Source organism: Cibotium barometz, chromosome 20 (assembly GCF_041138505.1).
Source record: "Cibotium barometz isolate CiBa-2024 chromosome 20, ASM4113850v1, whole genome shotgun sequence".
Lineage (NCBI taxonomy): Eukaryota > Viridiplantae > Streptophyta > Polypodiopsida > Cyatheales > Cibotiaceae > Cibotium > Cibotium barometz.
In genome coordinates, this window is record NC_141065.1 from 16,528,791 (window position 1) to 16,542,452 (window position 13,662).

At 41.8% G+C, this 13,662-nt stretch overlaps 1 protein-coding gene across 1 annotated transcript; it reads right to left on the reverse strand.

The window, feature by feature from the left end:
- Positions 1 to 5,964: 5,964 nt before the first annotated feature.
- On the reverse strand, positions 5,965 to 12,285 carry LOC147627590 (uncharacterized). Its single transcript, XM_086815097.1, has 5 exons — positions 10,508 to 12,285; positions 10,106 to 10,268; positions 9,826 to 9,989; positions 6,609 to 6,867; positions 5,965 to 6,524 (listed from the first exon to the last, which is right to left on the reverse strand). Exons 1-5 carry the CDS (start codon positions 12,079 to 12,081, stop codon positions 6,417 to 6,419), a joined length of 2,268 nt encoding a protein of 755 aa, XP_086671223.1. The 5' UTR covers positions 12,082 to 12,285; the 3' UTR covers positions 5,965 to 6,416.
- Positions 12,286 to 13,662: the final 1,377 nt, after the last annotated feature.

The following is a 13,662-nucleotide window of genomic DNA, read 5'->3' on the forward strand; positions in this document are numbered from 1 at the left end:
ACCAAGTGAGGGAGGGTATGTGAAGGACCTCCTCTATAAGAAAAGAGGGGAAAAAGGGGACTGGAAGTGGTGTGCGCCAGCGTGGGCCACTTCCAGCCCCCTTTTTTATAGAGGAGGTCCTTTATGTACCTTGTAACTCCAGCCACCCACCATATTTCTCTCTCTGCGTTGATTGCTCATCACTGCTGTAGCCATACCCCCACACACACCTGTCCGCAACTACACACACTACCGGGCTACTCTCTCCTACTTTTTCATCACACTCTCTCTCTCTCTCTCTCTCTCTCTCTCATTCGATATTATCTCTCTCTTGCTAGCTCCGTTTGAGCATGGAAGAAAGTGGGCCACTTGCTTTTCTACCCTCTTGCATGCTCGTCTGTTGCCTGCCTGCCTGCCAGCTCGTTAGATGACCCCACGCACCCCTGCTTGCACATGCTCTAGCAAAACAGAATGGCGTTTTCCCAAACCAATAAATTGAAGTCGAGACCTGTCCGAAAATTTCCACAAAACAAAACATGGGAGATAAGCATGCATTCATACGCGTGCTGCATAACACAAGAGATGAGAATGGAGTTTGGGCTCCAACAAGATTCGGGGTTGGGGCTTAGTTCTACATGCAGCCAAGCTCTAAGAGACCACATCGACAATTGCTCATCATCGGCCTCTCTGTCTTGATCTCTGGGGTGGCTGCATTATGGAGTCTTCTTCACACGCTTGCTCCCACTAGAAGGGCCTGCATGTGTGTGCGCTCCTGTTTGCTGTGAGAGGAGGGTTGGACTCTGGTGATCCCATTGGGCGTGTCCTAGAATCCAAGGGGTCACTCTCTTCCGTGGTGTCGCCAGTATGTGGTCGTTGGGTGCCTTGCACTATGTTTTTGAATGCATGGTAACACGTGCGATGTTCTTGGTGCGTGCCATATCCATGTACGACTATGCTAACATGGTGATGTGCTGGTGTCCTTACGTGGGTGTCTACGTAGATCTTGAGCTCAAGCTCTCTAAAAAAGTGAAATTAAAATGAAGTGAGAGAAGGAACTATTAATAGTTTTTTTTAAGGAAAAAAAAACCTAACTAAACTTATTTTCTTAGCCTTATTACATCTAGATTTATGCTAGTACGTGCACAACCCAATGCCTCCCTTGTCTCCTCATTCGTGCACGCCAAGCGCCATGCCTATGGGGAGCATTGGTCTGCAACCATTCAAGCCGGGCATGACTTTTTGCAGCCTTGCATGCCTCTTGCGCAAGCTTAGATTGTTGGGCCCGCTCCCTAACCAATATCCTTCCAAAGGTTGTGTGATAAAACCAATTAAACATCTCTTGTAGATAGTTTGTATGTGTTCCTCTCTTGCAAAAGCTCCACCTCCATGTCTTATATTTTTGAAATAAACCCCTCTTGCTTTATAATGTGATTTCTCCATCCCTTGGGTACTCCACATGTCGAGCGATCCATACTTGTTCATGAAATACGCACCATGCGCATAAACTATGTGCTATACACATGACAATAGAATTTAATTAAAAAAAGTCAAGGTTAAAATACCAGTTTATTTTTTTACTGTACAACTTACCATATAGTGTGTTACTTTACTCTCTCCCCAAGCACCTAGCACACTTTTGGTGAATTCTATGATATATTGTTGGAATGATGCTCATTCTTGGGCAGTTGTGCTACTTTGATTCATAATGCAAACCATGTTATTGAAATTTATCCAAAGCTGTTTGCGCATATTTACAAGAGCTGGCATTGGATAATCTACATTTGTGGTGATTGCACACAGGCCTCTCTCCAGAGTCCCCAAGTCTTCTTTGAATTCTCTATGTTTGCTGGCTTCTCCAAAAATCTCCTTGCCTTTGATCCAGTCATGGAGACCTTTTGAGCAACCTCGTATGACATACCAGAGGCCTGCTTATTCACTTCAATTTTCACGTTTCCGCCATGGCAGCCCAGAGAATTCAAAAGATGCTCTAATTTACCAAGGACTGCAACTTTTCTCTCTTGTGTAGGCATTGTGAATGCATAATCGATATGGCACTTAAGCAATCGATCAAAGATTCTCATGAATGCATGAAGTGTGCAAAAGTAAATATTCTTTAGTGGAAAATTAATGATGGGACTCCAATTTGAATTCTTGTTTGGTTATCCTATCATATCACGAGACGTGACACCTTCCACCCATCTTGCATTTGGTTGTTCCTCATCTTTATCATCAGTTGACTCGGTTGGATCTACTGCATCTTCTTGTTGCTTTTTCCCATTCTTGGGACCTTTTGAGGCATCCTTCCCAACAAAACCAACCTTCTGTGTACCTTTTCCATTTGTCTTTTTCTGCCTTGGAATATTAATCTGAGCATTGCAATATGGACAAGGCCATCTTGATGTCGCGCCTTGAGCACAAGCCATCATGCATTTAATTGTCTTCAAATCTCTCCCAAGATGCCAATTCACCTCAATGAACTTTCCTATGTTTTCTACATCTAAAAGTTGACCATCGATTTGCTTTTTGATTACATCTGTTATCCAGGGAGTCCTTTCAAACATCCATATCAATACCTCATGTGTCTCCTTTGGTACCTCGAATGCACCAAGCCACCAGACCTCTTTCTTAGATTGCATACTAAAACTTGGTTTGGTAGTCTTTTCCCATGCAAAGATCATGGCCTCATTCATGAGCATAATGCTCATACGTTCTAGCTTTCGACCTTTCACAATTTGGCACTCATCTAGCTTGAGCACAAATGAAAGTGTGCTCCCCAAAACTATAAGTAAACGGTAATTTACAATATTCAAAACAAAATAATCGTCTTTCTACTGAAAAACATGAATAGTAGCAGTTACAAGTTCTCACCTTTTGGTGAAAGACCATAGAACTTCACCATAGCTTGGCTGTAGTCTCTTAATATGTACAAAGATGTTATTGTAAACATTATAGTGAAATTCTGTACTTGTTGTCTTGATTTTCTTTCTGCTCGACCCTGTGTTTAATATTAGTGTGCCCTCAACGTGATAAAACTGTCCTATAGCTCGTTGCACATCATCATTATTGATATGCTCGACATTGTGAATCAACTTGAGTGTAGGAAATAAAGTGCCAGTGATTCCTTGTCTTAGAAATGCAGCTTTTACAACCTGACGGATTGCTTGGTACCCTTTCATGCTGATTCCAGCCGCATCACAAGCATGTTGAATTAATGAAGAATCGATGGAGGTGGTAATCTCGCTCACTACATTGTTGACAACAGCCTGGCGTATTTTAGGATGATGAGGGTCAGTAATAATTGAGAGAATATCCTTGGTATTCAGAATGGCTTTGACCAAATCCTTCCATTCCTCTTCATTAGAACCACACACCTCTTTGCAGAAAATTCCTGGCAGAACATAAATCATGACTATTTTGTTTAAATCATTGAGTGCATTTATGAAAGTTTATATTAATTACTTTGTTGTATGAATCCATTTCTTCTGCTTGCGCAAGAGATTCTATACCAGACAATGTGTTTTTGCGTTCACGAGCACCATTTGGCGTTGCTTTGAGTCATTTGATGATGTTTTAAGTCCTTCTTGATATTGTAAAAGGCTGAATTGTGATGCTTGCAATTGAGATTGGAGAATATGGGTTTGCCAAGCTCCACTTGTAGTCAATCTTCTGTAGTATCCTAACAAGCCAAGCTCTCCTTCACCAACAAATTGCATAAAAGATGATAAATTGCAGAAAGAAGGGTTTGCTCTTAATGGAGGGTCAACTGGATGATAGAGAGGCCCATCAACCCAAAGATCTACATTTTTCTCCTTAGCTATCCTACGAGCTTGGACAGATTGTGCATCAGTAGGATGGGTTTTTTTAGAGCTGCCAACATCTTCAGGAATACGAATGTGTAAATCAACCTTCCGTTTTCTAGCTTCACAAGGGGCTACACACACAGCTTGCAAAGGCTCCATAGCTAAGCAAAGGAAGAAGCTAAAGCAGAGAGATCCTCATAGGGAGAGAGAGCGAGAGAAGAGAGAGAGAGAGAGAGAGGAAGGGAGTGAGTGAGAGAGACTGTTAAAACTTTACTATTGAAGGTTTAACACAAATCCATTTTTCTAAGTAGAAAATGATATTTTTGATATACAAATATACTAACATGGAGTTTTTCATCAATAAATTATATTTATGAGAAAAATTAAAAAATAATAATTTTTGAGATTCTCACAATTTCGGGATCTGACAGTTAGTTATGTTTATGGGATTGTGGAGACCTGACAGTTAGTTATGGATGTACTGGCTCCTAACAAGCTTCTGACGTGACCCTTGAATTACAAGCTTTTTGGAAGAAAAAAATTATTTTCATCATACATATTGGTTGGGTGGTGTTTTTTCACCTCAAAATGCAAAAAAATAAAAAAATAAAAAATTTTCACTTTTTGGGACCCACCTAAATACGAGAATATTTTGCTGATGTTGTGGAAGGGAGATATGGTGGGAGTTAATGAGAAAGGAGATTTCAAACTGACAAGAAAGATTCAATTTATAGAGAGTGAAGATTAAAAATTCAAAAAGTAAGAAAGTATGAGAAAAGTCAAAAAGTAAGAAAGAATCTTCCCTTTAAAAAGTAAGAGAGAATATTCCCTTTAAAAAGTGAAACTAAGAGGGTATGGCTGATGTAGCAAGGCGAAAAATAGGGTTCATCATAGCCCCTGTCTCTCTTAAGCCTAGCTTTTTAAGCTCTAATCCCTTAAACCTAGCTTTTTAAGCTCTAATCCCTTAAGCCCAGCTTTTTAAGCTCTAATCTCTTAAAATTAGGAATCCTTAGGAGACCCTTTTTGGGTCCAAAAATTTCCTAATGATAATGTTGAGAGTCATGATAAAGAACTTAACACAATCGCCTAATTCCCTGACAATGTACATCAAACTCTGAACTTGAAACACCTCTTACAATATGGCTAGACATTCTAGTGGATAAGAATATTACATGAACATAAAAGAGTATTAGCTTACCTTGGCGCTAGCCACAATATCATGTTGCGCCGCACCAACAATCTCTCCTAGAGATTCTGTTGCGCTAGATGTAAGGGGAGAACCTATTGAAATCTTGGGTCATGTCAAACAGACCATACTCATAGTGAGTGGAAGCATCCTCATGACGAGTCGAGCCATGGTATGAAAGTTTTATGTGAATACTCCAAAAACACTTAGTAGATGAAATCATTCTTGGTTGAGTCTAGATGATTGACATGTGGTACTACACAATTAATCAATCCATGCAATTAGTCACCCTAAACACTTCTAAAAGATTTTTGAAAAAGCTTTTGCACGAGGATGAGCCCTTAAAAGATTAAAAAACCCCAGTGCCTAAACTTGAACCCAACCTAAGGCTTCCAAGATTTAATGTTGAATTTGAGCTACTCCAAAAAATCATAACAATTCAAGCTCAACTTTACCCATGGCATGAACATAATCTCATGACCTTTGATCTATGGGTTTTGTTAGGCCCGCCTACACTACAAGCTCATTCTGAATGTATTGCCTTAATAAAAGACATGAATATGCCATGTTTGTGGTACTATAGGAAGAATGAAAAACTGATTCCCTGAATTGCAAGTTATGTTTTTGAGCATGTTGGAAGAAGATTAATTATGGGATGCGAATGAATCATTATTCACCTTGAAGGTTGAGAACATACATCCAATCGGTGGTGCCATTTTGTGGCAATGAAGATTCATGATGCTCAACGCAGAAAGCTACCAGCTTCCTACCAGTAGAAAGCTCCTACTTGAAGACATGCCTTAACCCTATTTGATGAATCCACTGATCCTTCAACTCTAATCTCACAATCAAAGAAACATGCTCCCCGCTATATCCTGCTACATGGCTCCTAAATGGAGGACCGAAAAGCGCACAAATTTTATGCCCACTAGTATGTGACATCCAACAACGGAATTATCTGCCAAATTTGTTAACAAAAAATATTTACATCAGGTGGAATACAAACATGCATGGTACACAATCCAAAATGAGCATTTGTGTACACGTAAATGTTATAATGATCCTCTGCTCTCTACAATTTGATGACGCTATGCTCAGTGCCTAGTGTTCTCGTACACAAGATCCAAGTAGGATCTTGGTGTGCACTGTGCAAGGGCAAAACTTTGCAAGGCACTTAAAGCCAAGCTTACTCAAAATTTTTGATAAATATTGTGGCTTCTGTTAACTAGTCTGTCGCCACGGGCATTGACCTTGAGGTTGAGGAATGGGTCAGGTGAGATCTTCCCCTTTTAAAGAGCAGCATGCAAAGAGAGTAAGTAGACTTACTTTCACCTATCATTACAAAAGAATTTCAAATTTGCTCAAGGAGATCCGTGCTAAGAAGATCTGCTCCTCTGTACTGTACCACCTGATAGTTTACAAAAATGGTTAGGATAAGGGCTGCCCCCTCGTCACTTCTTCGAATGAATACAGGAAAGAATCCGTTTTCCATACGGGCTTCTGCAAAGCTCAGGTACATACTGATTTATTGCATTAACCAAACGCATGTGCAGGGGTCCCTGTAAAATCAACCCACTTGATTAACCCACCAAGACCCTTGAATTGTATAGAAAAGCAGACAAATACACGAGCAATGCAAGCACCTTGGTGACTTTAAAAGCCAACTGAATGACATAGTTAGCATACGGATCTTGTAGCAGCTGGCCGAGTACAGAGGTCGCCATAAGCTCTTTAACAATGCATGCCTTGTTATGCTCAGTTGCGACCTTCAGACACTTCTCCACCACATTGCTGCTAAATTTCTGCATTGCTAGTTCTGAAAAGGTACCTTCAAGCTTTGAAATCACCTGCCTTGATGCCCAAGGTAACCCAAGATGAAGAACATATTGCACGACATAGTTCCTGTAAAGGGTAAGAGCCCTTCCTTTGATGTGAGCAATTCAATGTCATCATACTGCGATAATAGAGTTCTATCCATCCAGGTGTCCAAAGAGAGTTTCTAAGGAAGTGCGTGTGTCTTCAATTCTCTTCCCTTAATAAAGCAATCCATAGCAATATATATTTATACATATAGCAATATATATTTATACATTATTTTACTTTGTGTGACATTGTTTTACTGCATGACAATGCCCCATATTTCTGTTTGTGATTGTCCATGGTGCCAAGGACGTATGGGCACATTGTGGACGTATATGTTTAGGCCTAAAGTGTTATCTTACTGGTTTTGGTTTTGCAGGTGGATAACCAAGGATGCATGGGCACAATGTAGATGTGTATGTTTAGGCCAAAAGTGTTATCTTAGTGTTGCAAGTGGATAAGTGTCTACATAATTCTTTTAAAGGGACGCATGGGCACACTGTGGACGTAGACGTGTATGTGTATGTTTACTGGTTTTGGTTTTGCATGTGGATAAATGTCACATAACTCTTTTAAAGCTTGGTTTTATTTATTACTAAGGTGTATGGATGCACGTTTACACAATTCGGACCAGATTTTTAAAAACATTCGGATAATTGGAGGATGGTGGCCACCTAGACAACCCATGTTTTTTTTTCCAAGAATGGATCTTTTTATTAGTTAAAAGAAAATCCGCCAAGAACCGTAGGACAACCCTGTACATTAAGGGCGGTCCCTCTTTGCGGAAGAAGGCTTTCCTGTGTCTCTGCATGCAGAGTGAGTCCCATGCGAGGCGCTCTGAGCGTCCCCATATAGCTAGAGTGGTCTCCGCTGGGGAACTGGGCTCGTCTGCAATAGCCTGGCTGTAGCGCCCTCCCCAAATGTGCACCGTCCTCCTTCGTCAAGGCAGAGACCACCAAACCTACTAAGCCTTTTGGGCAATCCCAAAGGCAATGTCGGTGGTACACATCTGCCACAAGCTTTGCCTTTGGTACACATCTGCCACAAGCTGTGTACCACCAAACCTACTAGCCCTTTTGGGCAATCAAAAGCAATGTCGCTGGTACACACCTTGTCACAAGCTGTGTGCCATCCCAAAATTGTGAGCCAAATGCCCACCGGAAGGCTCCCGTGTGCAAAAAGCAGGAAACCTTGCGGGGCGGAAGCGATGCTGCGAAAAATCCTCACGGAAGGTGCTCAGAATCATCTGAGCCCACCTAGGAGAATTTGACGCCGCAGTCTGGGCCAGTACTCGAAGGAGGGGATGTGGGGGTTTGTGGGAGGAGCAGTGGAGTACCAAGGGTCTATTTTCCCAAGGCCAAAAGCGCCAGCATGCGGCACCCATGACCTCAAGAGGGGTGGGAGGATCAATCTGTCACTTGCTCTCCTTAGAGGCCCTCAATGCAGACTCTCTAGAAGGGAGTGTGGGTAGCGCCATCAAAGGCACCCGTGGGGACCAACCTCCAAAGTGACCAAGGGGAGACCCCCACCAAGCCGAGAATCAGGAGGGGAGGGGAGGCCCCCACCAAGCCAAGAATCGGGAGGGGAATCCCGTCCTAGAGAAGGAAGCCATCCAGGCATCATCCAGAGGGCCAGCAGGCAGGTTGGCTGAGTTGATGTCGAGGCACATGGCTGAGACGCTGCAAAGCCAAACTAGGGGGAGCGCCTCCAAGTTCCCACCATGAGTTTTGGCAGATTTACCACAGGAATCAACTTGCCCAAGCGGGATCTGCTCTATATTGCTGGATCAATGAGGTCAAGGCCTCTATACCAAGGCACATGTACAATCACTCTCCATGCCACCTTGGCCCTTTTGAGCTCCCCACCGCCTCCTGACCAAAGAAAGTTTGGATCAGCCGTTGCACCTGGATAAAAGTCCTTCCAAGGCTCTGTCCCTGGCTTGAGACCTTTGGAAGAAAACATCAGGCACAACTGACTGTTCACGCAGCAAAGGCGGCAGCTCGCGCAACAGCATGTGGAAGACAAAATCATGATTGGCAGTCAAACTTCACCATTGAAGCGCGAATCGTTTCCCTACTAGTAGCATAACAAGGCTACTCTTGCATCCAAAGCAAACAAGGCCAACCATGGCTTCCAAACCCTAGAGAAAAGGCAGGTGGTAGACAAGCAACAAGCGATGGAAATGATACATTTTTTTTTTGAAATGCGTTCACATTATCCTCCCTAAACGCTGGCTGCCATGTCCAAGGTACCCGTGGGTGAAAAAATTACTGCTCAAACTTGAACATCATCCATGCTTGCATCAAAATTTTCAGATAAGTTTGAAAAAATCAAGAAGATCAAGAAAATTAAGAAAACTCAAAAAATACTAAAAATGGATCAAAGATATGAACTCTGATACCAATGAAAAAAGAAGAAGGAGATGACTTTGATCTGGGTGGAATAGAGTGCAGTTTACCTTCTTCGGAGCTTTGTGTGCCACCATTGAGGTGGGCATTGAGCATGCTGAGCAGCCCAAGTCATCGGCTTCAGGAAACGACCTGCCCAACAGGCCGGGGCTGCTCTAGAGCTACCTAAGGACTGTCCAAAGCCCTTCAAACATGCCAGCACGCGGCACCATGTCCCCTATGCAAAAATCCTGGCCTTTCATTCTCATAGGCCACGGCCTCTTCTCTTATCACAGGCGTACACCTATTCTACCCATCTCATTCAATCTGGCCTTTTTCCCTAGAGAATAGGGATCGCAAGGGGTCCTCACTCACCTGTACACTCATAGTTCCTCGGTAGAGTGACACATGCTGCATCCAATATGCCTGGGGGTGATGCCTATGAGGACATAATGATGGGGCTCTCATTTTAAATTCTTTTGAAGGTAATCTTATACATGCAACTTTGAAGAAATAAGCCAACTTGGGGTATCTAATGTTTACCTCCACGCCAATGAGATGACCCTTTTGGACCATAGAAGTGTAAACGATTAAAAAGAATAAAGAAACTTACCCAAACGGATCTCGAGAAAGTACATGCGCATTAGCAGCTATTTCAGCAACCACATTTTGTCGTTGGGCTTCTGATGCAAAATCCAAACACCGTTGCAGTACACAGCACCCATGCCGGTTTGATGCAATCTCCACACAGTGTGATGCAGTGGCATCAAATATGAACTGCTCAACCCCAATCACATCCAGACCCCAAAAATAAAAACATCGCAAAAATCTGAATCCATAATAATTGCAACTCAAAACAAACCAAACAAACTAAAAAAGAAAGCCCATCAAACCTGGCAATCTTCGTGGCTGAGATGGTGCAAACATTTCTGCACCACGTGATTTCCACTTAAATGCTTGATTAAGGTCACAATACCTCGCATCAGAGAAGAGATCACCATACATATTTGCTTAGGATTTTGCAGCATATCAACAAGCTTCTGAACTGAGCGTGCTCTGGCCAAAACAAGAGAACACATGACACTGTCATGAAATTTGGATGCAATCGACAAACCACTATTCTAGATACTCGTCATAAATTTCTGTAGTCATGCATTTGTGATGTTTTAAACTTTCCTTCTTAGGTTCTCTAATATGATATAATCCGTCCTTGAAAAAAAATGGATACAAATCCCCTCGGGCCTCCACCTTTCTTTACAAAGAAAATGAAACCTTCAATATATGACCTTACCCACCCATGCATATTTAATGAGATCGTTACAAGTTCTTCTTCTCTAGTTACTGCCTCGAGAATAGTCATGAGCTGAGCTTCACTGCAAACCTCCAGCAGCTTCTGCACAAGGTAGTTTCCGAAGGGATCCATCATGAGCTCAACTAAATGAGCTCTAATCTCCCAAAGTATTTTCTCCACATCCTCTGGCTTTCCTTCCTCGACTTTCCTTTGCAAAAAACGGCATCCATGTTGCTCTTTGGCCACAATGAATATTTGTCCCTCAAGGTCATCCAGAGTTGTAAATCTACTGTGCTGCTGGAAAGGTGCTGTCCTGCTGTTGTCCAAATCTAAAACCTCATGTGCAGAGGCCAAAACGTCGAGATTTCCGTCACTCTGAGACCTCTGTCGTTGAAAATTTCTGTCTGAGGAAAACATACTTAAACTTCTCGTTTGCCCTGTTCTCAAGGAGGTCTCTTTGAAAAGTGAGTTGCCATTTTCTCCATAGCTACGAACGTGTAAGAAGGGACAAGTATCACCTCGAGTGCAGTGCCCTTGCGCATAAAAGCTGCATTGGTTGCCATAGTCTGCATCTTGGGATGCAGCAGAATGTGCCGGAATATAACGGCGGTACTCTGCAGGTCCTGAAGAGCCTTGATTTTGCAAGTTTGCACATAGTGCTTTCAAACGAAGCCTGTTCTCTATAGCTTCAAGCTGAATCTTTTGCTGCTGAATGTAAGCCAGCAGCTGACCATCATCTTGCAACTCATACGGAAGAGTTTCTGGTGCGTTTCTGTGGAGATGACCATCATCTTGCAACTCATATGGAAGAGTTCGTGATGCACCGCGTCCATGGTGGCGAGCAGATTGCCTAGACTGTGCTAGAGAAACTGATGGCACCTCAAACGAATCGTAGTATTCCCTATGCGATTGTTGCTGTGTTGTGTGAAAATAAGGCCTATCAAGATCAAACTCCTGCTTACTCATCGTCAAGTTCTCAAATTCTTGGGGCCGCAATGAGGCTTCACCATGTCCGGGAGAGAAGAATCCTTCGTTTTTGAAGACAACATTGCTAGGAGAATTAGGACTCCTCATGGATAATTCTTCTACAGGCCAAGGATCAACAATACCACCACAGCTTCTGAAGATGCCATTGCTGGGAGATGGAGTATTACCAATGGATGATTCTTCTACAGCTGCCGCAACCATGCCGCCACGGCCATGGCTTGTGAATGCACTACTTCCATCATGAAGCCGACGGAGCGATCGCAAAAGGTCGATATCGCGTTGAATGCTCAAATTAGCTAGTGCACTACGAACAATGGATTCGTTGGCTGGCTGTTTTCTGTACTGTTGGGGCAAGGGCGGCTGCGAAATCTGCGACCACAAACTAGGGCCAGCCGATGAAGGAAGATTTGAAACACATGGGTCAGAGAAACTTACAGGAACTTTCCTTTGGCAAGCCATGTCTTCTGTGGCCATGGTTGATCTTTGCAAAGCTCTACCGTAGTAGCTCATATCGAAGAGTGGTGGCGCCGAGTTAGCGCGCGGGATTTCTCGGAGGAGCATCTCTATCTCCTCCTCTGTACTAGCTTCCATGGCTAGGGGGGAAAAAATCAGGCAACCATGAAAAACAAGAAGAGGATATCAGTCGACTAACAGAACAAAAGGAAAACTGCTCTTTGGTCTGGCTATGGAAGAACTGTATGCGTTTTCTTTCCCCTCTAGATTTAGCAAGCGGATGCTACTATTGACCAGGGAAACTCTTTAGCTGGCCTGGCTATGTCTGGGAAGCCGTCGAGCGTTTCTTCTTCTACTTGCGGATTCTTCTACACCGTGAAAAACGTAGAACAATGGAAGCTTTGTCAGAAACATCATCTCTCGTGTGGTGGTGACTCTGATTCAAGGACATGGCGAAGCGTTTTTTGCCTCCAGAATAGCACGGTACTGCGATCGTGGCCGCGGGAGCGAATAAGTAGCCAAATGTTTAGTGGGGCCGCAAGTCGGGTTCCAGTATTTCTTTTTTTTTTTGAACAAAAAGATATATATATATATATATATATATATATATTAAATATATACCTAATCTAATATATATCTAATAAAAGTATATGATAAATATTAAATATATAGTTATATTATATCTAAGTGTTATGTATATATACTATAGATCTAAGTGTGCATAAAAAACTCTTTTACACCAACCAAAACTAAGGCTTACTCCCACTCATTGTTAAGCAGATTATAAATTTGGTCCCATTTCTTTGCCTGCGCATACATTTGTGGCTTTAATTGAAAATCCCTTGGGCGGGGGACCAAAGGTAAAAATTTGGACAGAAGGGGACTATTTGGAAGAATAGACTCCTAAGGGATGTACCTCTACATCTCTATTTGTGGCATGTATGCAGTTGGGGTATCATGTTTGGTTGCTATTTCTTCTCACATATGCTTGCGTTTTTTTTTCCTACTACATAGATCGAAAATTGAAAATTTCACACACTAAATTTTTTGCATCACAAATATAGTGTATATGGCATTTCCCAAACTTAAATAGATAGACAATATGATCATAAAATGTTAATAATTTCCTTGTTTTAACTCCAATTCCATCCCTACTTTGCACTCAAAAAGTTATGTTATGGTGATCTTTACTTGATTTATTACATGTAATTTTAAATTAATTATTATATATTTTAAATGTATACAAAAAGAGAAGTTTTTGGTACAACATATTATCTTTATGACAAAAATAATGTTTTTTTACTTGATTGAATTATCCACAAATAGATAATTTTGAGGACAATATGATCATGTGGTCAAATTTTATTTTTCATAGTTAGATTTACTAAGATCTCTATTAGAAATTTACTTCAATGTCTTAGAGGAGCTGAACATAATTAGTAAATTAATTATAAAAATTCATTTTTAATGTAAGAAAGTAGTGCTAATCATGATGAATCTATGAAAAAAATGGTTTAATTTGAGTAAGAAAAGGTCTATTTTATTCATTTTATGTAAAAAATAGCTCTATCTTTAGTAGTTTCTTCCCTTCCAAGCCCTAACTAGGCTTGGTAGACCTAGGTTAGGTAATGTACCAAGACTAGGTGGAGATCCCTAAGGTGGCCATACATGTGTTCACGTGTCTAACATGTCACCTACACACAGCATGCATTCCACCTC

Bases quoted from the DNA above. Each gene is read 5' to 3' on its own strand.
- LOC147627590 (XM_086815097.1), bottom strand. From the start codon at position 12,081: ATGGAAGCTAGTACAGAGGAGGAGATAGAGATGCTCCTCCGAGAAATC. The intron at 10,269-10,507 runs GTGGGTAAGGTC...TGTTTTGGCCAG, and splicing joins ATCTCATTAAATATGCATGG to AGCACGCTCAGTTCAGAAGC. The intron at 6,868-9,825 runs GTAAGTTTCTTT...TACCCTTTACAG, and splicing joins CTTTCTCGAGATCCGTTTGG to GAACTATGTCGTGCAATATG.